Source organism: Temnothorax curvispinosus, unplaced genomic scaffold (assembly GCF_003070985.1).
Source record: "Temnothorax curvispinosus isolate PA1 unplaced genomic scaffold, ASM307098v1 QBEX01010743.1, whole genome shotgun sequence".
NCBI lineage: Eukaryota > Metazoa > Arthropoda > Insecta > Hymenoptera > Formicidae > Temnothorax > Temnothorax curvispinosus.
Genome location: NW_020220523.1, coordinates 265,728 through 289,642, shown reverse-complemented (window position 1 = coordinate 289,642; position 23,915 = coordinate 265,728). Strand labels below are relative to the sequence as shown.

Genomic DNA, 23,915 nt, shown 5'->3' with positions numbered 1-23,915 from the left:
ACACATTCCGCATGAAACATTTAGAAAGCATGTGACACCTATAGTTGGTATAAAAGTGGATTTACTTTTAAATATGCAGGATAAAGGTACTCCATTTCTTTCGTGCGGTATTCATTTATTTTAACGGCTTTATCTTGAACGGTGTTACCTCGTGGCGATATTAAGTTTTATTATTTGTGACTATAATAATTATAGTCTATTATAAGAATTACAAATCTTTCTTTCCCTAATATTTTTATATTGACAAATTGCATTATAATATATTAATTGTTATTGATAAAATATAATGAATGTTAGATATTCTATTTCACACTTCGAGATCGCACATTTTAAAACATATAAAATATACAATTATACGTAAATGACAAACAATAATTTTATATTATGTAAATCAAAGCTTATAGTCTAAAATTAGTTAAGAGAATTGAAACATCTTGAACAAAATCAATTTTTAACTCAACTTCTACGAAACATTTTCGCCAACTAGTTGAGAATCGTTGATTGATCGTAATAATATATTTTTATAAAGCCGTTAAATTGTTGTCTGATAAATATTTCTTATATCTTGTAAATACGGGTACAAGGAAAACAATATGACTGATATGAATATATTGTTTATTTCATTAAATTATTGATTGGCGAATTATAACCATTGCGAAAGATGATACATTAGAGATTTAAGAACAACGACTTCACTTCACCAATTTAATTTGGAACATAAAACAGCACTCTTGTTCTAGTTCATTCCACAATTTCCATTTGAGATCATACGTTCGCTGCAATAAAAGAGAAAATATTCTTTAAATAATATTTTAAGATCAACTTGTGTTTGTTTTATATCAAAACTGCTTATGCATAGTAAATCTTTTGTCTACATCTCGAATTATGTTTAAGCTACATGTCTCTACATTGCTTTAGCATGTAAATATTTGACTAGATTGTCTAGATTTTAAAATAGAAAGTTATGGGATGTCAACAAACTTGCGAAGAAGTTTACAAAAAAAAATCGAAATGGAGATCGAAGCATCACTTACCGCAGGGAATTTCTTAGAGATAGGCAAAATCACTGAATACGTTTGTCTTTGACCAGGTGAGCTTGGGCAAACGGTAGATGTGCAGGCATTGAGCGGCATGCCCAAGAATGGCAAATCCACGATCTCAGAAGCCCAGTATGCTCTGGTGGATAACGAGCCATTGAACTCTGAAATAAAATATATATTCCGTAATACACGTTGAACTGTGTATGATTGCTTGAGTTTTAGGGAGTCTATACACGTATGAGTTTGGCTCGCAAGTCCGGCTCGGCTCGGTTTCTACTCGTTCGTGGGTGGGATTTGCACGAACCGGACTTGGCATCATACGAACCAAATTCGCACATTTTCCTTTCGTGTGTGGTGAAAAAACGTTCGAGTCCGGCTTGCGAATCAAGCTCGCCGAGCCGGACTTGCGAGCCAAACTCGTACGTGTATAGACCCCCTTAAAGCTGATAATTACGTTTTGGAATATAAAAAACATCTATCCATTTAATAATTAATTAAAGTAAAAGCATAAACCAAGGACATTTCGCAATTGATTTTATATAAATGACTTTTTATTTTTATTACAATTTTTACTATGATTTTTATTACGAAATGATCGCTTCGTATTTTGAAATATTCGCTTTTATAAGCGTCGTCAGCGAGCACTAAGATTATTGTATTGATATTTTTTACTAACAGTATTATTAAAAAATCATTCTATTTATTACGTTTTGCTAAAAACATCAATATAATTTACAATCGTTTTTTACAATAGTTATTGCTGCATCCTATTTTCTATAATCTTTTAAATAAATAATCAAATTGAATACAAAATATGTAACTGCACATAAAAAGTGTAACTAATTTTTTTTAAACACGAAGTTTGAAAGTATCTACTTAATCCACTGTATTTTTGTATTACATCTTCATGATTAATGTATGTCAGGCATATATGTGTAATACTTTGAGTATACGTACCAGGAGTGAAGTCAAAACTTATGCTTGCATTGCGACCCTTCTTTATAGAACAAGGCTTTCTTTCTTCGGCTTCGCTACATGGATTGACACGTACTTCGTGTATGGTGCATAGTTGTTCTGCGGCTGAAATGTAACGATAACAAGATCTCGTAGAGAATTACTTCGATATTTAAAGCCATTTAAAAAAGATCTTTTATACCTTGTGAGAAAGAAAGACAGAGAAAGAGGAGAGAGAGAGAGAGAGAGAGAGAGAGAGAGAGAGAGAGAGAGAGAGATGGGGGAGAATTCAAAACCTAATAAATTAATTTTAAAATTACATTATCTACAGTTATAGTTTTCTTGATTAGTTGATTATTCAACCATTAATAAAATAATAATACAAAATAAGTAAATCTCTTTTAAATTTGCTATTTCATTCTCGCGTTTCTCACTCATGTTTTCTGTTATTTTTTCTGTTTATCTTTCAAATTTGTTGCTCATTTGTGTATGCGTCATTTATCTCTACGCATGTTAATCAATCGATAATAAAAGTAGAGTAAATTGTTTATAAAATAGTAATCTATACGATGCTGTGTAAGAGGAAATTTTACTTGCGCAATACTTCTTTTGAGTTAAACCGATGTCCTGTTTACTTTCGAATTATCATCATGCGTAATCTGCAAAAGCCTCGTTTTTCTTCCGTATAAGGAATAATGAGATAAGCGTGCGTGAACTTCAGCAACGGAGAGAGAAAGAAATATGTGTGCAACGATGTCATTGATGGCACGTGTCATTGACGTTGTAATCTCTACAGATCGATGCAAAGTAATTTGAAATTGCGAAGTTTCTGCTTAAAGGAGGCAGATACGAGTATTTTCATCTTTTCCCTGCATTTTCCTATGAGATTATATATGAGATGTTTGATTCATTCTTCGCGAATATACATATATGACTCGGTTATAAATTATAACGCGCAAGTTTCATTGGGAAAATTTTTCCGAATATTCGATGAACATACACAGAGACTTATGAAACGTAAAATAACTCATATAACATATCTCTTTTATGTCAAAGTTTAACCGTTTCATTGATTCAACATGTTCCTCTACGAGAGATATATTTTGTTCGAAAAGTTTATCTGCAGCTCTCTTCCACGGAAAGTAAATTTAAACCTCAATGTTGTTCTCGTCCATGATAATTGTCATTCATATGGAATACTTATCAAAGAACATTGATGCGCAACGTTTAACTAGAGAGTTAACTTAGAGAGAGAGAATCACAGCGAAGCTAAACGTTGCGCGTTACAATATAGGGTAAGATATATAGAAAGAAAGGTGGTAGAAAGACATACAGAGAAAGAGAGAAGAGTTTTCTCTTATTTTATCATTTAACACGTTTCTGCGTTCTGTTTCTAATTAAATATTATTTTGTTACCATATTTTATTGTATTAGTATTCTATTGTAAATTTAATTTAAATTGAATATGTGTATCATCTTAATCAAATTTATCTGGACATAATAGGTTTGAAGCGTCCAATAAATATTGACGCTTTCTAACATGTACCTTGATCGAATCTTTGAACGTGCATAATTTGATGGAACTACGTTGGCTAAGCGAACGATAAATTTTCTTCTTCGACAATATTTAAAATTAATTTTTTACGGAGTTAAGAGAATCTTCACATTGTTATATTTTTTTATAGGATATATACAATAAAATCTAAAAACTTATGAAACCCATTACTCAATATCTTGCGGAAAGAAGAGATTTATAATGGGTTGTAAAGTGTGATCTTGTGTTCTGTAGAAGATTCATAATTCACATGACAAGTGAGAGAGAAAGACGAAGACGATGCTATTTCAGTCTAGTAGTCTCTTCTTTGTTTGCATAGAAAGAAGCATTATTGCTTCAATCTCAGTCTTTCTTTCTCGCTAGTCATAGTTTATAGGTCATTTATAGTTTAAGATAGCTAACTGCATCGATATTAAACATGCAATAAATAAGAAAAAGATATGGTTTAAATCCAAATCCTATAGTAAGTAATTTATTATTATCATTCAAAATGTTTGCATACTTGATTTCGTGTATTGTCGCTGTTATAAAAATTTCGTGATTTAAATCAATTGCCCAATCTCTCCGGAATAGTCAAGTATTTAATCATCTGAAGACAATAATCTTTAATTTAATATGTTGTTTGCTATCAATTCATAATACATTTTGGAATATATAATAAATTATTTAATAATAAACTTTTTAGTATTTGTAATCAAATCCTTTCTTAGAAAAAATTTTAATTTTTCGATAATTCCAAGTTATATTCAAAAGAGACTACTTCAATAAACTTTGATACGATCAATACACATTTATATTAAAATCAATAAGCAGAATACTTCATGATGGCAATGCGTCAGACTCGTAAATAACCTGACCCGAAATATACGATAGCTGTATCGAAGTTGGAAATAAAAATGCGCAAATGTATAAAAGTTGTCGCCGAGCCATTCCAGTTTCAAATATATCCGGCTTATTTACGCGCAATGCAACCGAGACATCGTAACCGCGTTAAACGAGAGTTCGTCGCTCCTGGGCGATATAAAAGCATGGCTATTAATCGTATCTACCGAACAGCCCGATTTTTTTCCTCAACGTCCGTCGATTACGGCGTCGAGCGCGAGCAAGGGTCGCGGACAACACGAGTGAGAAACGTGCCGTCACTTCCGTCGCTATTACGGTGCCCGCTCCTAGATCTCTCCCTCGAGATAACGTCGTTTGTGCCGTTTAATTAAGCAGATCGCGATCGTTAATTAAAATAGAGGTGGATACTCACAGGAGGGTGGACACGGCGTCCAATGTACGACTTCCGCGTAGACCGTGGACAGGGCCAGGATCAGGATCACGGCGACGGTGGCGAGCGCGATGTTTCGGTTCATCTTGAATGGACGGTGGTTCGTAGCCAAGTGAAAGAAGGTCGACGTGAGGGTCGGTCCACACATAACGCCAGATAACGGCGCGGAGAATCTGTGGGAGGGTGGTGGGGCCACAGGTCAATTGAGATAGCGTCTTGATCACTATGGAACCTATATGCGCGCGGCGACCGTGTCTCCTTCTCCGAGGAATCGCGTCACAGAGTTCCGATTTTACGTTTTATAACTAAACAGCGAGAGAGTTTCATGATAACTCTTGGTACCCCGGATGTTGAAGAATATTAAAATATTTATATTTATACTTTATCAATGATGATCGAATTGCCTCATCTGGATGACATATTCGACACGGGTTAATAATCCACGCATTTTTCTAGTGTGGATTTACTTCGAAATGTTATTTGTTAATGTGTTAAAGTAAACGCTACATAACAATGTCTGTTTTAACTATTACAGTTATCATAATTATGTGTAAGAAATTTTTTATAATTTTTGGCCAAAGAATAACAAAATAATTTCCAATTGATGTTAAATGTACTATGTGCGAGATTAAAAGAAGAGTTAGCTGTGCGACAATTCGGAGTATCAAGCAATAAAAATTACAATGTAAAAATATAAAAATTAAATATTTATAATTTTATCATTTAATATCATTTAATATCAACTATAATATCGTATATAAGAAAGTAAGAAGAAAAATATCTAAAAAAAAAAAAAAAATATGATCGCTGCGGACAGGATTCGAACCTGTGCGGGCAAAGCCCATTGGATTTCGAGTCCAACTCCTTAACCACTCGGACACCGCAGCTATTAGTATCAGGACTATGTACAATCGTACATGAGGAGTACGTGTCATGCCAACAACAATATTAAGTTAACTAAAGAGAGATCCTGCAACGGTATTACGTATAAAAATGCATTTGTTTAATAATAACATAAAATAAATCTCATAATAACTTATTTCAAATAAATTAATTTCGATGAAAGGTAAATGTATACATAGATATAAAATTTGAATAAATATATAAAATTGTTATTTTTATAGTAAAGCTTTTATTATAAAATATAAATGTAAATAATATTACTCAATAATAAAAAGTATTTTATTTAAAATTATAAATTAAAAAAATATTGTTGACTACATAGGAGCAATAATATTATTTTTTTTTATCTTCTTGTAGATAGATTATTAATCTATTTTAATGATTCCAAAAATTCAATAATATGGCCCTGAGAATCTTCTAAGATGGCGTCATCTGTTGGCCAGCCATTAATAAATGACTACATTTCTTCTCGTCAAACTCCATCGGTAAAATAATAAAAATAATATGTAACTTTATTGATTAATACTTTTGCAAATAAATTTACTTCTAAAATCTATTTATTTATTATAAGAACATTTGTTTTATTGTCATAAACAGCAAGAAGTTAATGTTTAATTTAGAAAGAATAATTAAAATACAATATAAATATTGTATTTTAAATAAAAAATAATTTCCATAATACTTGTTTAATCTTTTTTGTTTAAAATTGCAGTTCTTATGTTTTCCTTCTTATTTATATTAAGGGATGATTCTAAATAATAAAATCTCAACTTCAAAAGCTAATGTTACTTTAATTTTACGTTCTTGATTTTCTCGAATTTCAGACTAGATACTTATTACTACCATATATTACAGAGGAAGTTTTCGAAAGTGCGGTTCAACGTAATCGCTATACTTTCCGAATAATTTGCGAATAATGATATCCACGAGCCATGAGTTTATGTGACAGACATGCGGGATCAATGGCGCAAGTTGGCGAACAATGTTGTTCGCAGAGAACGTTTCGAGGATCGGCGCGATCAAGCGAATTCCGCGTCGTTCGCGCGGGACGACGCAATGCGATTAATGATTAATGGAAAACGTGAGTGCGATTTATCGCAACGCACACCGACCCGCTATTCATTCTCTGCGAACCACCGTTGTGTCTATTGTATCATATTGAATGCTCTTTATTACGCTTTAGACGTATCGCGCTCACGATTGTAAAAAAAACATTCATCAGACGATTATAACTGAATATAAAATTGTTCGTTTTCAGAATTTATTTCATAACTCATTATTGCTGTTTCTTATGACGCATAAATTAAAAAACTTGTAACTTGTTTAATTTTTTTACTAATATATAGTATCTTTTTCTCGAAGTATAATTCCATGTATCAACTTCCTGATTGACAAAGGCAGCGATTTTTGTCGTTTTCGTGGCAAATTGTTTAATTAACACAAACATATGTGGATAAAGCGGTGGGCTTTGCTTTTTCGTCAAATACTTTTACGATAATGAGATAACTATATAATTTACTCTCTGATAGATTATCTTTATGACATGATTCACAATGACATAAATTGCGTCAGCGAGATTGTGACGTAAGAAGATATAAAATACACACACCCCGATACGGAGGCGTCAACATGATACGAATTAATGAAGAAATTATTATCGAAAGATAATGATCGAAGTTCATCGTAAATTTAAACTTGGAGTATTTCTTTTGTTTAATATCGATAACACGAGTTTCGCGTTATTGACGAATCGAGCGAAATCATCGAAGAAGATATTCTTCGCGCCTTCGCAGATACATCTCGACATATTATGTAAAAACGTTTGCGTGTGTGTACGTCGCGTTAAACGTGGCGCCTTGTCCAAACACAGAAGAAGATCTATTCCCACGCCTAAAAAAAAATGACGATCTTCGCACTTCGTTATTTCGCGCGGCGCAGTATAATCGTCGCAGAAAGCAGGAACGACTCGTGAAGATTATACGGAAGGTGTAGGCGAATAGATCGAAGGATCCCCTCGGGAGTTGATATTATAATAAAGCGATGGCTCTCTCGGGAATGCGAAATCCGCTGGGCTGATTTGAATGAGAATGTTGTGCAAAAGCGGCCGGCCACGCGCGACGCCTCTCGCGCTCAGCACTTTTACTTCGCACGGGAAGAAAAGTCTCCAAAGGAAGTGGCGATGTTAGGTGAGCGAATGTGTAACCTACATTCGATACGACTGGCTGATCTCGCTCATTGTGATATGCCGAATCTGTTTTCGCCTCCGTCAAAATTTTTATTCATGTCTCTTAAATTAAAATGTATTTTCTTGTGCACATTTTGGTACAAGATAATGCACCATGTGCTGTCTGTTTCAAGGTGATGGATACACCTGAACAGTACCTGAAACAATACAATATCAAGCCAGAAATGATCAATTAGACAATGTTTAAATTATTTACTTTAATAAACATGCTATTTTTATGAAACTTATAGTTTGTATGTGAAATAATATTTATGTATAAATATGCGTGTAAGAATAATGTAAAAACTATAATAGATGTCAATGGATTGGAGTAATTAAAGAAATTACCGTTTTCTATTATAATTTTTTGATAATTAAAAACTGATAGTATTATGTCTTTATTTTAAAATTAATTTAATCGAATAGAGTTTATGTGCGTTTAAAGTATGCGCGCATTAATCTTTCTCCATGTGAAAAATTCCATCCGCACGAGACGTTTCTCGGTACATTAATGATAGAGCACGGTGTGGCTATAATGTACATAATGAGGCGGTAGTCAATGCGTTAGATGAACTATATAGAATGTGCATATTAATAAGAAACGAAATTGCTCGCATTTCTCATCACCTTTAACGCAGTCAAGCAATATGCCTCATGAACATGAAGAAATTCATGTATATCGGATAAGTACGCAACAACAATAAGATATAACATCAATCGTTATTGTTAATCAAGAAATAAAAACTTATAATTTAATTTCTTTTACGTGTAATATGGCAGCATGATAAATCATGGTTACAAACGATAGAAAATCTATAGATGCGTGAAGTGCTTTTAAATTCAAATTAAAAAAATTTAAATTAAAAAATTAAGAAGTTGAAGTTGATGCTAACGCGAGAAAAATAAAGAAAATGTAATATCTCGATCTTTAATAACTTTCTTCAATTTTGCTTTGTTTTTCTTTCTACTTCTGGCAATCTTCTCTCGCAAAAAAAATGCGTGTTGAGTATTTCTGCGCGAATATAAACTGCGTCGTATGTCATATAGAAATGCGGATACAGAAGGTTCGTGTCGGAAACCGCGATCGTCGATATTTATGAGAACCGGCGGAGCGTCAATGAATTATCCGGGAACATTTGTTCAACATATGTTTCTTCCGGATTCGGAGAGAACTGGTTTTCTTCTATAAAGGTCTACAACTTAATTCAAGGCCGATCCAGTAGGGATTTCAATTAACCATTTCATTATGCACCCTTATGATAGATATCCTCCTTGGATGCTAGTCTTATCCTTTATTATTTGTTACTATTCAATTTTTATTGGTACAAAATTGCCACCTTTCACATAAGTTTAAGTGTGATTAAATAATGCAATTAATTTTCCTCTATAAATAATAGAAAAAAAAAAATCACATCAGAAATGTTAACTGTTAACTATTTATAAGTTCAATTATCCTCTCTCTAATGTATATTTTATATCTTTTTAAAGAGCAGTATAAGAAATAAGAAGGAATAAAAAGGTCGTCACCCGAGAAAGCGAGATAACTCGATAATATCTTATAGACTTTGCAATTTATAATAAAAATTATGATGTTTTAAAATGTCGGGATTATCGTTTTCTCTCACTAATTGTAAGATCTAATCTTATGTATTAAAATTGATCAGACGGCGTATGACAAATGAAAGTTATAGCTTCTTCTGATATTAATTTCATAATCTCTTCGTAGCTAAATATTTTCGGTGAATATTAAAAGACTGCTGCATATTTGGAAATACATTACAAATATTTGCAGTTCAAATCCACAGATCATTTTTAAATAATGTTTGCCGGTAATGATTACAAAACTGTTTGCGTTTTCTAATATAGACAGTCGAGTTCAATTAAAGTTCCAAAGTACGATCACAGTAGCAAGGATTAATATACATTCAATCGCAGACTGCATAAGAGATAATTTATGTAATTATATTTATTTGATTAATTTATCTAAATAGGCGTACTTGCAATTTTTTATTTTCAAGAATTTCTTTTTAAATAATAAGCCTCCGAACATGCACGCCTCTGCTTTTCAGGCACAGAAATGACGCTTTGGTAATATACAAACGTTGTTTTCTCACGCTCTTATCAAACTGATTGGAAACAGCGAGCAGCAGATAAGCAACAAATGACAGATGAAACGGCCTGAGGTTACGCTCCTGGTATATCGCTGCGTCGTCACACCTGTTGCCCTCGGCAGGATACCAGTGTGATACGCCACTGGCCGTAAACCGCTGGCACGGCTCACCTGTTGGCCTCAGCAGTACTTGCTGGGTTCTCGACCGCGCGGCACCTTTCGCCCGACGTTGCTGACGAAGCGACGGACTTTCCGTTCTCCACGTATTATTCGTCGTCTGGCAAGTTCTCTCTCTCTCTCTCTCTCTTTTTTTTCGCGCGTGTGTGCGCGCGCGCGTCCGAATTTGTCGCTTCTCCGGTTGGTCCTGGTCGATCGAGGACCTACACATCCGGTAGCGGAAGGAAGGAGGAACCGGAAGGAAGGGAGCCCTCGAAGCGGGGCCTTCGCCCTCGACCTGGAGGAACGCGACGCGTCGCGCACCGGACGGACGAAGAGGAGGGAAGGCAGGCGGAGAAGCTAACCGGTCGGCCGCTTTCCGCGGATTCCTGAACCGCCGCGGACCCCGTCTTCGGATTGTATGCAAATACCTTGCGGAAACATCCTCGCGCGGGTTGCTGCCGGCCAGGAGAGCGCGGTCGCCCCTTCTCGAGGAGGCGAGGGGAAGCCCTCCTTCTCGCGCGGATTTTTCGCGATCGTATCCAGGTATGTGAAATTCGCGTACCTTTTCACGCACGTATGCAATTATTTCGCGATAGGCGAGATCCAATAATCACGCGAACCCGATCGCCGTAACGATCCATTGATCGGAGCGATTTGAAAGAATCGCCGGAGGAATTCGCCTTTGGCACGCTTGTGAAAGCAAAATTCGAAGAACTGATATGTATCTTGGAGTCGATTCTATTATGCGATAAATTTGGAGTTAAAATTAATTTTGAAAATAATTTATCGAAATGATAAATATTTATTGATGTGATACACACATGTGAATAATATGTATAGCATATTATTCAATAAATTATATGTTATGAATGTTCACGCTCTTATTGTTAGTGAGACAAATCCTTTGATAAATCTGGAGTAGATAGCGAAAACTTGATTGGAACGTATCATTAATTACATTTCAATTTTTATTTAGTTAATATCTTAGGTTTTATTTCTTGATATATTTCGGGATGACTTATAAATCTTTTTTAATTTATTGTTGTACAATGTATCAGGAGCTGTAGATTTCCTTTCAGAGATAAACTCCTTGATAAATTTAGAGTGAAAATATAATTGACAACGAGAATGGTAGTAATATAATTTTGATTATTTCTTATTAATCAATTGCATAAATTAAATGTTTATTAAAAAATATTTGAACAAAACCAAAAGAAAAAGTTACGTTCAAGTTAGTAGAGGTATTGTGTAATTGAATATCTTTTAATAAATGCGACTTCCGATATATGCGGGGTATGTAATCAAATATTAATCTCGGTAATGACATAATTTGCTGGAGGCGTCAGAAAATCCAAGCACATTCTGTCATATTTATTTAGAGATCTAGTGTTTCTTCTAAGATTGACGAGGTATCTCAAGATTATAGTAACATCATGTACGTAGATAATTATAGATAATGTGTCGGCAGAATGCTTTTAACTGTAGAAAAATGGGTCGTGTCGTTTGATAAAAAACGTTTTAACTTTTTGCAGAATTATTCATTAATTGTTCTTTATCAAAGACTAGGTAGAACTAGATTGCCAATATATGTCGAAATTTGTATTTGATATGTATCGATGAGATACAGATATATATCTTCTAAATGCGTTTTTTAATCAACTCTTCAAGAGAGATAAACATCTCTTAAAAAAATATGAACTATTTAATTTGCTGCTTTATTTATGTTTATTCAATTATATATATTAGAAAATATTGTATAAGTTGAAATTTTATCTTACTATATTCTACAATTGGAGGAGTAAAAACCACAAATTTTTTAAAATATTTGACTTACTCCACTGTGGTTTTTACCCCTACAATTATTTTAAACATTCTTATGTGCATAAGTTACTTTGTAAAGAAATCTACAAAAGGCACAAAATATTACTTTTACACATCACTAATTTCGCGTGTTAGAATTATTGAGCATTTTAACGTGAAATTGTTTAACAAACCTCACTACGAGATGGAAGTTTAAAGTTGTTACAAACTGTCGATGCGATAATTCGATAAGATCGAGGAGAAAACTTAGCTGCTCACGCAAGCGTTTTAAAACGCTTTACGGGAAACAATAACCTGCCTTTAATAATTATTCCGCTAATATTCCGATAAACAATATAAAAGTGAACCCTTTTTGCGTAAGATGAACGCATAAAGGTTTTTCTATAAATTATTTATGACGTGATAAACACCTCTTGAACGCTGCTTAAAAACGGATTTTTATAAAAAAAAAATAAAGAATCATCCCCTTCTAAAATATAATAAAAAGAACCTTATTTATTTTCGGTAGAGCTGTGACAAAATTATCTCATTTCTTAACATGCAAGTGTTAAAACAAAGTGTAAACAATCCACGCAAATGATGTGAGTGTTGTCAGTGCAATAAAGCTCTCAATCTTACGAAGGAAAAACTCATGTTAGTTTTGCAAAATAAACAAGCATTCTTTTTTTATCTAATCACGAAAGAAAAACCGTATAGTACTTTAGCACAACTCGTAGTTCAGATTGGAATGTGTTGAGTAACGACATATTGCTCTTTGGCACTTCTCCAATTTGTAAGAGAGAGAGAATCACAGGGAGGAGGGGAGGGTGTTTTTGCGGCGAGATCACGAGCGCGTTTCCGCTCCGTACGTAAACGTACGCTCGCGTATTTGGCGCGGGATGAGACGGCCGAAGATCTCGAGCACAGCGTCGCCAATTACACGACCTGTTCCGACAATGTGAGGCAACGGCGCGCACAACCGGGTTTCTCACGACATTCACCAGCGTAATTTCTCTCGCCATTGTCTAAGTCGTGAGTCGCGTATAGAGAGTGTGACTCCCATAAAGCGCGCCGGTGCCGCGCGGCGACGAAAAAGCGGAGCATAACGGTGCCGGCGGAAGAATTTCGCGCGCTCCACGTCGCTCGACGAAAGAAGGTCCCTGATTTTCGTTATCGACGACCCGCGACGGAAATAAGTATCTCGTCATTGCGCGCGGCGACGCGACACAATCACGGCCGATTATCCGCGCTCCCGCGCGAGATAACGCGACGAGCAAAACGACTAATTACAGCTGGGGATCGTACGAATGACTAGGAAACACACATCCTTCTAACGTTCGCGCGAATAAGATACTCGAACGCGCGAGTGACAACATGTTTATCACGCTTAAGAGGTCGAGAGAGAAACAACAAAGTCGCCAAATACGCCAGCTGTATTCTATTGATAACTTTGAGTACGTTAAGAAAGATTTCTCTTTATGCTGTTTTGAACGATTGGCACTCGCGACACGTGACTCACTTTTGAAAAAATGCCAATGTTATTAATAGCGTGTTATACTTAGTCCCCTTTGAATAAATGTTCTGTCTAGGACATTTTTTAGAAGTCCATAAATAAAAAAGAGGGCACAAAGCCACAACAGAGTGTCGCGTCGTAATATTCGATTAAAATAATACTTTACATACATTTCGATCTGTCATTATAGCCACCCTATTGTGGCTCCTTTTTTAATTTGTTGATTCCTAATAATTTGAACCTATTAATATTATTTTTTAAAAGCTTCTAAAATTAAGAAAAATTTATCTTCTTTTTCACCAAGTTACGTCACAGTTAAGAGAATTTCGAATTTTCCCATTCCCCTCTTTTTTGCGCCCTGTTCAGGTCGCTTCAGTTCTTCTGTTTATTGTCCACCGGCGCTCGAGGCCTCGAGGTAACCCAGACTTCGACGGTATCCAATGCACAACCTGAACCTGAACCTGAACCCACATGTATTGGCGAACACATGCAGAACCATTAGACTTTCTGAGTATAAGAAAATAAATTTCCACACTGCCCCATCAGTGGTTCTCTATTTTAAATGTCTTGTATGCGCGCGCGGTATACGCAGGACGGCATAATCAGATCGACATCTGCATTAGGGTACGGACTTTGAAACCGATTCTATTGTTAGAGCAGGTAAATTTGGACCGGCTAGGCAAATATGATAAACGATATTTTTCTGCGCACTTCTCTGCGAATCCGGTCCGATTCAAGAAAGCGAGGACCAGCCGGGTGTCGAATTCGCCGCCGTTACTTTAAAGCTGAATACACAATAGCGGTCGGTAATGATGTGGTATCCATCTAATAGGCTTCGCTACCTGTTCTGGTATATTTCGGATATATGTATACGGAACGAATGTGTTGCGAATAGGTACTGCTTTGAGTTTTATTCGGGTATACGTCTCGTTTATACGCGAGTTCGTTTTCATAATGCGACTTCAGGTCGATGGAGGCTTCAGTAAATTTGTTTTTGCGTTTTAAAACTGCAACGAGGGATATCGTGTAATATATCTCTCGACTTTCTAGCCTTACACAATGACTCTCGAAGGTGGGAAATTAATTTGCACTTTAAAGCAGCATGTTTTTTTTATGAGAGAATTATACACAGAAAATTGTTTTGGAAACAATAAAAATGTTGACCGACACTGCTACGGACGCACAAAATATAATTGATAGCATTTAAAAGTCGGATTAGAAAGAGAAAGTGGACTAAAGGAAGTATACAAATATAGGTTTCCGCAAAAACTGCGTTTATTCATCGTAATATTAGATACGTATAATCTTTAAATCTTTATATAGTTGGGGTCTCGCAAAATTAATCAAAATTTGTGCAATATGAAGAAACATATCAACGGACAATCACGAAGATTTTTCATGAAAAATTGATCAGTTTGTCTCGTTATATGTTTATCCTGCCTTCGGTAGGGTACATCATTCCATTAAATTTTATCATGTAATCTAGACAGGGGATAAAGACACGGTATGCCTTAAGAATAAATAATAAATATAATGCCTGTAAACGCGTAGGCATGCCGCAAGCGTAACGCGACATACCGTTGCAGATAAGATTTAGTTTCTCTAGTCAGTTGATGCGCAGCAGGTTCTAATGTAAAGTGCAGCCTACGAAAATTTATCTTGCGGGAGTGTAAGAGGGTGCAGAAGTTCCCACGGGATCGCGATTAGCTTGGCGGGTATGAGGGAATCGTGGCTTCCTATCGTGCTTCCTTATCGTCCGCGAGGGGAATTTAAAACGAGTAAGGGTGTATTCTCGTGTCGAAGCTCATTATCTGTTTGCGATAAGTGCCAAGGCCAGCAACTGTGGATTCTGTCAAAAGTACGTGTGGCACTTAATTATCGCGCTATTTTTAGATGTGGCGACCTTGAAAACGAAAATGTTAATGAAGAATTGAAAAAAATATAAAACATTTTTATCTTTTTAATCTGCTTAAGTAAATATAAATCTGTAAATATTTTTATCTTCTATTTATATTGTTTAATGAGAAGATTAATATAATACATGAATTGAGAAAAAAGTGCGGACTTTTGGCAGGATTTTTCCGCCTCTAGCCGCATTTCTAAATATAACCTAATGCAGTTATACTTTAACGTTCGACCCTGACTACCAACGAAAACCTTTGCGCTTTTATTTTCTTCTGCTACGATATTCTTGCCCGACACAACACCGCTCACCTTCAAGCCTACGGTCTCCGAACAGAAACAGAATATCCACAGAAATTCCGTGCACGAATCACTATTCCAACGTTCGCTTTTAGATCGTAGTTGAAACATACTTATATTACATATATAAAATATATAAAATATATGAAATAATTTAATTCGTATATGTCAAAATTTTTTACAGCATTAGCATCATACTTCAGCGACCTACTATAATTATTTTAATGGTGCAATAAAATTATTTTTAGATCTGTATATTTAGCTAGATTTTTAGATACTTCAACAAAACCGTTCTTTCCGTGTACACAATTAAAGAGAAGAAATTCTCAATTTAGTAAATATAACGATAACTTTATTGATTTTATTAACATCGTGGTGTTGTATATACATTATTACGTATTATTATGATAGCGATAAGATAACATAACACAATAAGCTTGAAAAATTTAATTATTTACTATGATTCTTCATTGCGACGAATCGCACTTGAATTTGCGCTGATGATACAATATGTAAATTGAATAAATGGAATACAGAGTTTAGATCCCACGCGCGAATTGCTGGCACGAGTTCGATTATAGGTGCCACCTATCTCACCGTCATTGCTACGCGCATGGTGAACATTGAGGTCAATCAACTGCAACGCGATGTAAGGTATGCGTTTGCATGCGCGGGATTGACACGTAAACCTTTCCTACGCAACTCCCGCGACTTTCTCGTTATTAAAACCATTCGATCCATCGATAAACTGAATAAATAACAGCTCGATGTGTCACACGTCAAAGGAACGTACGTGTATCTCATTATGATATTATTTCCTCAGCTTTACTATCTCTCTCAGTAGTTTTTGGAATATATTAACGATATTTTTAGTATAATATACATATGCATAAGTTAGAAAATATTAAAATATTCTATTATTTAAAAAAAAGCATAAATAATATTGTTAAAAAGCATATATAAATTAGTTTAATTCCAAAATAGAAAATATTTAATATTTCGAACCAATAGGTCTCAAAATTTAAAGCAATGTTGTAAACGTTAGGATCAAAAATAAAAATACAGAGTTTATTCAATGAAGCTATTTTCCAAATATTATCTTAAACTATTCTACAAGTCTGTAATAAGAAGTATTTTAATCAAAACTATTAAGTGTTTCGCAACGCATGTATAAATTAAATATTCACATTTTGTACACAAGCATTGAATAACCATAATTTCGAATGCAGAATAACTGAAATTACAACTAATTGATACGTATTACTTCAAGCAATGTATTAATATGTATACAACAAAGCACGTGGTTAGGCCTGAAAGGTAAAGTGGATTAAAATTCAGTATCAGTGCACTCGAGAAAAATATAATGACCGAGCATATGATAACTACATGCTTCGCCGGCTACGAAAGATGATATACGGTCGTTTCCATAAACATAGTTACAATTAGATACGGTTAGGCAAGTTTTCCATTTCGTTCGAGGCATTATATACGCATTAATTAAGATTGCCTGTCTTTAATTGATTATCTATCTCCCTTAAAAAAAAAGAACCATAAAATCAGTTAAGCCACGATTAAATTGTAGTAATATTTATTGAAGTGACCTATAAGTTAAAGTGAATGGAAATAAATGCGTGAGCGTTATTCTAATTTTAAATTTGACTTACTTTCCCGTCCATTCACCTGCATTTACCCTATACAAGGAGTTCGCGAATAAACAGGCTGTTGGACAGCCTTGGCATTAAAATATTATACGTGAGGATTTCATCTGAACGAATTTGTTGCGGTTTTACACGTCGGATTTATCGACGCGATGAATATAAGTATATCGGATACCTCGCTATCTTATCAATTCAGAAAACAAGCACGCGAGACGTAACCGTGATTTCGTTTCCACTAATATCGTGAGTTTGCATTTTAAGAATCAGAATGTTTAATATGAATTCAATCTGCGATTATTATCCGCGGAAATGTTTATCTTCGTCGACTAATAACGTTTTGCCGCGCCGTTCGCCAGATAAGAGAAGGCCGAACCTGCCCCGCGAATGCGAATTTGCATAAAGGATACAGCGCCATATTTTCTGCACAACATCCTGTTGCAGCTTGTTATCCGGAACGAGATTTGAGTGCTAGCAGAAACGAAGAGTCTCTCTCTTCAACGGGATCTCGTGGCCGATAATGTTATCGATCGACGTCGTCCTTATAAATCAAAACAGGTCTTGCATTCTCTCGTCGTTATATAACCTACGATAAAATTATAACTTTAAAAATATATATCTGAATAATTTAGCGTATAAAATGTTTAATAAATTGAAGTAAAGTTAACAATTGAAAAAATTGTAATTAAAAATGCAATTATATTAAATAATAATTATAGACATTAAACAGAGAGAGAGAGAGAAAGAGAGAGTTTGTAAAAGTAAACATGCAGACTCTTTTATTATTGTTCAATTTATCTATTACGTATTCTATTTCGCTTATTTTGCTATTTCTCGCTTTCTCACGGTGGCAATAGTTGTACTCGGATACGTGACGGAGTATATTCGATTTCACGTTCATCCACGGTCCGTGTCCACTGTCCCTATTTATTTATCTTGACGCCAGTCGCATCACGATCGCGCCATTAACGCGAAGGATGCTGCGCCAAAATTTGCATAACACCCGCCTACGCCTTGTTAACTGGAAACAGCTCTAAACACGAGACGCGAATGGTTTAACGTAATTTCCTTGTGATTGCCGCAGTGGCGTAATGTTTGCTGATCGAATTAAATCGCTAATTTTCGTTACGTTGCATTCCATTATATCGCTTTCTGCAATGTGTTTTCCAAGTACTCGGTTTCAAAATTTTAGTAATTGTACAACTAAAATTACATTTCGAGCTAGGTGGCTTTAAAGTGCAGTTAAAGATTACGCTTTAAACCTTTGATTAAGATGCTAACTATTAAAAATAATTAACAATAACATGATTACAACGAGAAACGTAAAAAATATACATGATACTCTCGCAAATATAAAAATTCAAGTATCTTATCTTTTCTTAATGCAATTTTCTTCTTTAGACGTAAACATCAGAAATAATGATGAATAATATACTTATAAAGTTAAAAATAATACGATAGGTAATTAAAAGCCGTACACAATGTATGTATACAAGTTATGTTATTTTTTAATTGTAAAGAAGAAAATACATATCTAATATAATGCATCGTCAAGTTTAGGGTCAAGATCGCTATTACAAGCGATTCTCTTCGTGGATATGCAGCATGCGTAAAAGGGAAATGCGTGATTAGAAACTAGAAACGGGAGAGACTCTATGCGCATACCTGTTTTATTTAGCGCTGACTACACGCGCGGCCATTAGCGCTTTGGATGAGCCGCCGAAATTTACATAACATCCACCTACATATTGCTACCTGAAAGGAGATTTCAATGAGTACGCCGAGAAGATTATCCTGCCGACACTCGACGGTAGAATTACGTAATATTGCGCGCGATATGACAAACGACGAAGAATAATCGCATAAAATTTTTGTGGTCGCAACATCAATTTGGGCGAAGTGCTTCATTATTTTTCGTTAACATCGACAGTCCATCCATTATCTTGCGAAAATTAATTTATACTCGAAATGAGAAAAGCCTGTATGTAAAGTAATTATACCGTGTATTTAGTTCGTTGAATTTTACCGTGTATTATTAAAGCGCAACTTTTTTATGTATATCTCACAGGTTTTATCCAATTAATCTTAAAAGCTTAAAAAATTATAAATTGCGTGTACTGATCGGACAGTATCTCTTAAAAAACAATAACTCCAAGAAGTAAGTGAAATAACTCCAAGTTCTTTTCTTTACCTACTTTTGTTTCGCGTGTAAAAGAAGGAATAAAAGATTAAAGCGCGATAAATTATATTGCAGCGGAAATTGAATTTTGCACGGCTCGCAAACGGAAAAATTGTTATTACGAGGTCAGTCAAAGTCGAGGTTGAGATGGATCGATTAGTCGTGTTCTGAACATAATTTGCGTCCTTGTTTCTAGTTTCTACATATACAATATTTTAATGAGTTACCCTTTTAACGTAGTGTTGACTACGTAATATCTGCAAGAAAAAAAAGTTACTGCAAATAATACTGAAGCGTACATCCGGTATACATTATTCTGTTGTAATAATTGTAACTATTCAACCAAATCATCGAAATCTTTATACTCTTTGATGCATATTCGAAACTAGAATCGAAAGTTTATATTCTTTATTATTTTCTTCATATTATAATTTGTTTTTGTCACTAATTGCATTTATATTTAATCTCTTGTTAGCCTACATAGTAGTTCTTGTTATTTCATTATATCTTGTTAAAAATCGTAATATATGAAACTTGTTGACGGGTTGCTCGTGAACTGCGAGAAAGGAATGTTTGGCGGGAAAGTATATTACACGTGAAATCAAAGTGAATTAATTATGCTATCGTAAGGATTAAGGTGGGAAATTCTAGTCTCTTGCGCCGTCATGAGAAAGTCTGTCTTGTAGTCGAATGTCTCTGCAACTTTAAGAAGTTGCACGCGTAACATTTATTTACGTTAAGATTTAGATAATAATTCAGATAATCACAATTCTCCATTTCTTTAATGTCGTAACATTGAAATAGATATGCAGATTTTAACACGTTCCACTTCGCGAACCTGCCGCATATAAGTTTGATACCATTCCCTTTCATTTGTAATTCGATTGTAATTATTTACACTACTGTGATACGTACGTATAATTTTTTTTAATTTTTAAATACACTTGAAAAGATTGAGATATACATAATACAAGTGATTTACAAGTTTGCTAAGACTAAACAGAGGGATTGATTGAGATCCTCGCTGGAGATATTTGACGCTTACACTTTTCTTAATCGTGTTTTCTCCGTTGGAAATTACACGCTGCCATTCTCGAGGAGGCTAATTGAGAATGTTCAACTTGATGGAGTCATATCGCATGCTTATATAAGATGTCCCAGATTAATTAAGGAGTCGCTTCATTAGCTGTAATGCGCGTCGTGCGTTGTTGCATCGCGAAATTATATTACAACGCAAGATGTATAAGAAACTATTATGATCGAGCTATTTCGTGACTGTAATTATCAATAATTAATAATCCAGGCACTGTAAGTAAAATACCGTAAGAGTAGAAAAAAATGTGCTATTCGTCTTTTGCACGCCTTTGTCAAGATTATCGCACATACATTACAAAACCCGGCAACTGACTCGATAATAGCGTCACATTACAACAAACACCGTCTCGGCTAGATTTATGACTTTTACTTTGAACGTAAAATAGTTAAATGCCATACTACTCCGAGCGTTCCCGCCGCCATAAATTCAACGTTAGTCCACTTTCGTCGGCAGATTGTCTGTTAACTACCAGCTGTGTTTAACGAGTCTCATTCGAGCCAACTAAGCTCCATCACCGCCCCGGCGTCGCCGTCCGTCGTCTCGCGGCATCAATTCGCGTGTACGCAAATTCGTTTCGCATTGTCATAGCGCAATCGCCCTCACCTATACGAAACGCATTCTCTGCTTGCCGATTATTTCGACTCGCGTATCCTTATTAGTCGTTCCACTACGAACGTAATACATATTCGGTTAAACCCGTTAAAATATAACGCAGTGTTGCATGAATTTTCCCACAATAGAAAGTTCAGTTGCTCTTTGCACACATATTCAACTTGTGTCGTAAATTTTGAAATACATATACCACATGCAATTTATCTGACACGTTTATACATCGATGTAACTAGTAACTGTTATTACCGTTTAAATTATTTAATATAAATTTTAATTAACCATATGTAACATACATGAATAATATAAAATATAGATCACGATGCATTTATTGTGAGCTGCTGTTTTTCGCAATATTATTTAACTATAGATAGAAGTTTTTAAAAGTCTATTTTTATGTCGCTATTTATCAGAAATATGTAAAAAAATAACGCAGTTAGATGTACAGATAGACTTGAAAGGCTATAAATGTTGAAGGTCGCTTTATTTTCCAGTCATGTCACTATGTAGACATATTCGTAGTCCTTCATCGTAACTCACAATATACGATTTTTACGTTATACCGATGCCTACAATTTATTAAACAGCAGATCAATGTAATTGACATTCTCAATTAGGTTCCACGTCGCAGCGATGTTTATGCGATTATCGTGAAATCATTTGGGACTTGATGAGGATCAAATCAGCCTATCAGATGGCGAGAGAAATATCGTAAAACGCGATACGGAGATCATAGGCGCGGCTATTTATGTAAACCTAATGTCACTTGACCGGCTCGAGAGTCTTAACGTTGGCTCAGCAACGCAGGGGCTGCCTACGGACACAGAACGGTGAACCAATTACCCATGTCGTGTGTAATACATATAAGGCCCGCGTATATATGGTGTCACGGTGTACGGTGAACACGCATCCAGTGTGCACAACGAGATCTCGTAAAATAAGCACCGTGGGGTCCGGCCTTATACACCAATAAGGCAGCGTTCTGGCCGGGTCAATGCTTACTGGTTTTGTGTTTCGACTCACTCCTTCGAGCTCCTTCGTTCACTTTCCTATTCCCTCGCCTTTTCGGGGATAGCCATCGTTGCTAATTATCAGATCACTTTTTTGTGACAAAATAGAAATATAGAAGTAATCAATCTGGAAACGAACCGCTTAGTATTAATACTAGAGAGTTTACATAATATCTTTTTTATTATACATGGTAATTTTGATTATTTAATTTTTCAAGATTTATTATATTGGTATAAAAATAATTATAGATAAATGCAAAAGAACATATAGTATATTAATTAATTTATATTTATTTGGAATTAAAATTCAGAAATCTTTAAGAATAACAGGTAAATTAAGGATAATACTTGCATTGTGTAAAAAATATCGCGTAAAAGAGTCACGGCGGTCTCGCACTGCGCGTACACTTGACGCGAAACACTACCGTGATTTTACCGTCTCTTGATTTTACTGTATTTTTCAATATTTTAAACTGGAATTTAAATAAAATTAATTAAAAATTATCGACATTTTTTTGTACTAAATTATTTTAGAGCAAAGAGCTTATTCTTTGCGTCGTATATAAATAAATCGAGCTGAGGAATTTTATCTCTTTCGTTTTCAAAAAGATGAGTATGCATATTACAGATTACTATTGCACAGGCAGTCTGGAAGATCGTAGTAGTTCCTTGCAAGAGACTATTTTTGTACTAAATTATTCAAGGCAAGAGGCTTATAGTCTTTGTGTATGAATAAAATGTGCTGAGAAATTTCATCTTTCTCGTTTTCAAAAAGATATGCATGTTATGGATTACTGGTCCACAGTCTGGAAGTCAAGATCGAGTAGCTTCTTTGATTCGAGAGATGACTGTCGACGTCAGGTTGCACGGAGTGAGATTATAAACCACCGAGTGTCTGGCATGTATCCTGACCATATTCGCCGAGTAATATACTCACCGTGTCCCAGTTCGCGATAATGCACTTCACAGATCTCTTTGCGTTTCCGACATACATTCGCTCGAGCCCCGCTCGAGCCTGCTCGAGCCGAAGTGGATATCGATAGTCGCGAAACGAACGCGCAAAAGCGGAGTACCGTGAGACGCAAAAATGGAGCCGGTTACAATGATGACGGCGACAAGATGAGTCGGTGTCTCGAGCGATTGAGAAATCGCGCGAAAGCGGAACGCGCCGGCTGTGCAAAAGGACGTGCAAAAGGATGCCGAAAAATTTATATCTGCTGCGTATTCATATTCGCATTCCACGGAGCGCCGGAGAAGATTTCGTATATATAATATTCAAGGCCGTATATATTCTTTGGACACACTTCCCTATATGGAATCGATAATCAAGAGCGTTATTCTCGAATTGTATAATAATAATTCACCTTGATCGATACTATATTTGATCATAACGATCTTTTAACGTCATTTGAAAGGCGCAACACTTCGAATCGCGCGAGTGTATTTCACAAAAAAAGTGCGCTGTTGCGCGTCTCTCGGCAACACTTAAAGTAATTGAAGGCTATCGCACTTGTAATCGTGCCCGTAACAGAATCCATAAGGCATGAATATCTTGTGAAAGGCTTGTACTCTCGCGGCAGAGTTCTATTGATAAAAATTCGCCGCCTGCACTTTCTTCTTACGGCCACTGTAA

At 35.3% G+C, this 23,915-nt stretch overlaps 2 protein-coding genes, 1 long non-coding RNA gene and 1 other non-coding gene across 6 annotated transcripts in view; 1 reads left to right on the top strand and 3 right to left on the bottom strand.

The window, feature by feature from the left end:
- Nucleotides 1-598: 598 nt before the first annotated feature.
- Nucleotides 599-23,915, bottom strand: part of LOC112460696 (MD-2-related lipid-recognition protein-like) — a 27,037-nt gene continuing 3,720 nt past the window's right edge. The window contains exons 2-5 of the mRNA XM_025025500.1: nt 4,805-4,995; nt 1,998-2,120; nt 1,035-1,201; nt 599-776 (exon numbers count right to left, since the gene is read on the bottom strand). Coding sequence (XP_024881268.1) covers nt 693-776; nt 1,035-1,201; nt 1,998-2,120; nt 4,805-4,995 — 565 coding nt within the window. The 3' untranslated portion in view covers nt 599-692. The remainder of the gene's footprint in view (nt 777-1,034; nt 1,202-1,997; nt 2,121-4,804; nt 4,996-23,915) is intronic.
- Trnas-cga lies at nt 5,628-5,709 on the bottom strand. Its single transcript has one exon. It is a non-coding gene; the product is annotated as a tRNA-Ser (tRNA).
- LOC112460695 (echinoderm microtubule-associated protein-like 2) overlaps nt 10,243-23,915 on the top strand; it is a 35,587-nt gene continuing 21,914 nt past the window's right edge. For both annotated transcript variants that reach the window (XM_025025497.1, XM_025025495.1), the window contains exon 1: nt 10,243-10,761. The gene's annotated coding sequence lies outside the window, so the exon portion shown is untranslated. The remainder of the gene's footprint in view (nt 10,762-23,915) is intronic.
- Nucleotides 16,775-21,158, bottom strand: LOC112460697. Of its 2 annotated transcripts, XR_003041469.1 has the most exons (4): nt 20,613-21,158; nt 19,054-19,143; nt 18,235-18,421; nt 16,775-17,974 (listed from the first exon to the last, which is right to left on the bottom strand). It is a non-coding gene; the product is annotated as an uncharacterized LOC112460697 (long non-coding RNA). The 2 variants fall into 2 exon arrangements; XR_003041468.1 differs by lacking the exon at nt 16,775-17,974 and having other exon boundaries at nt 18,154-18,421.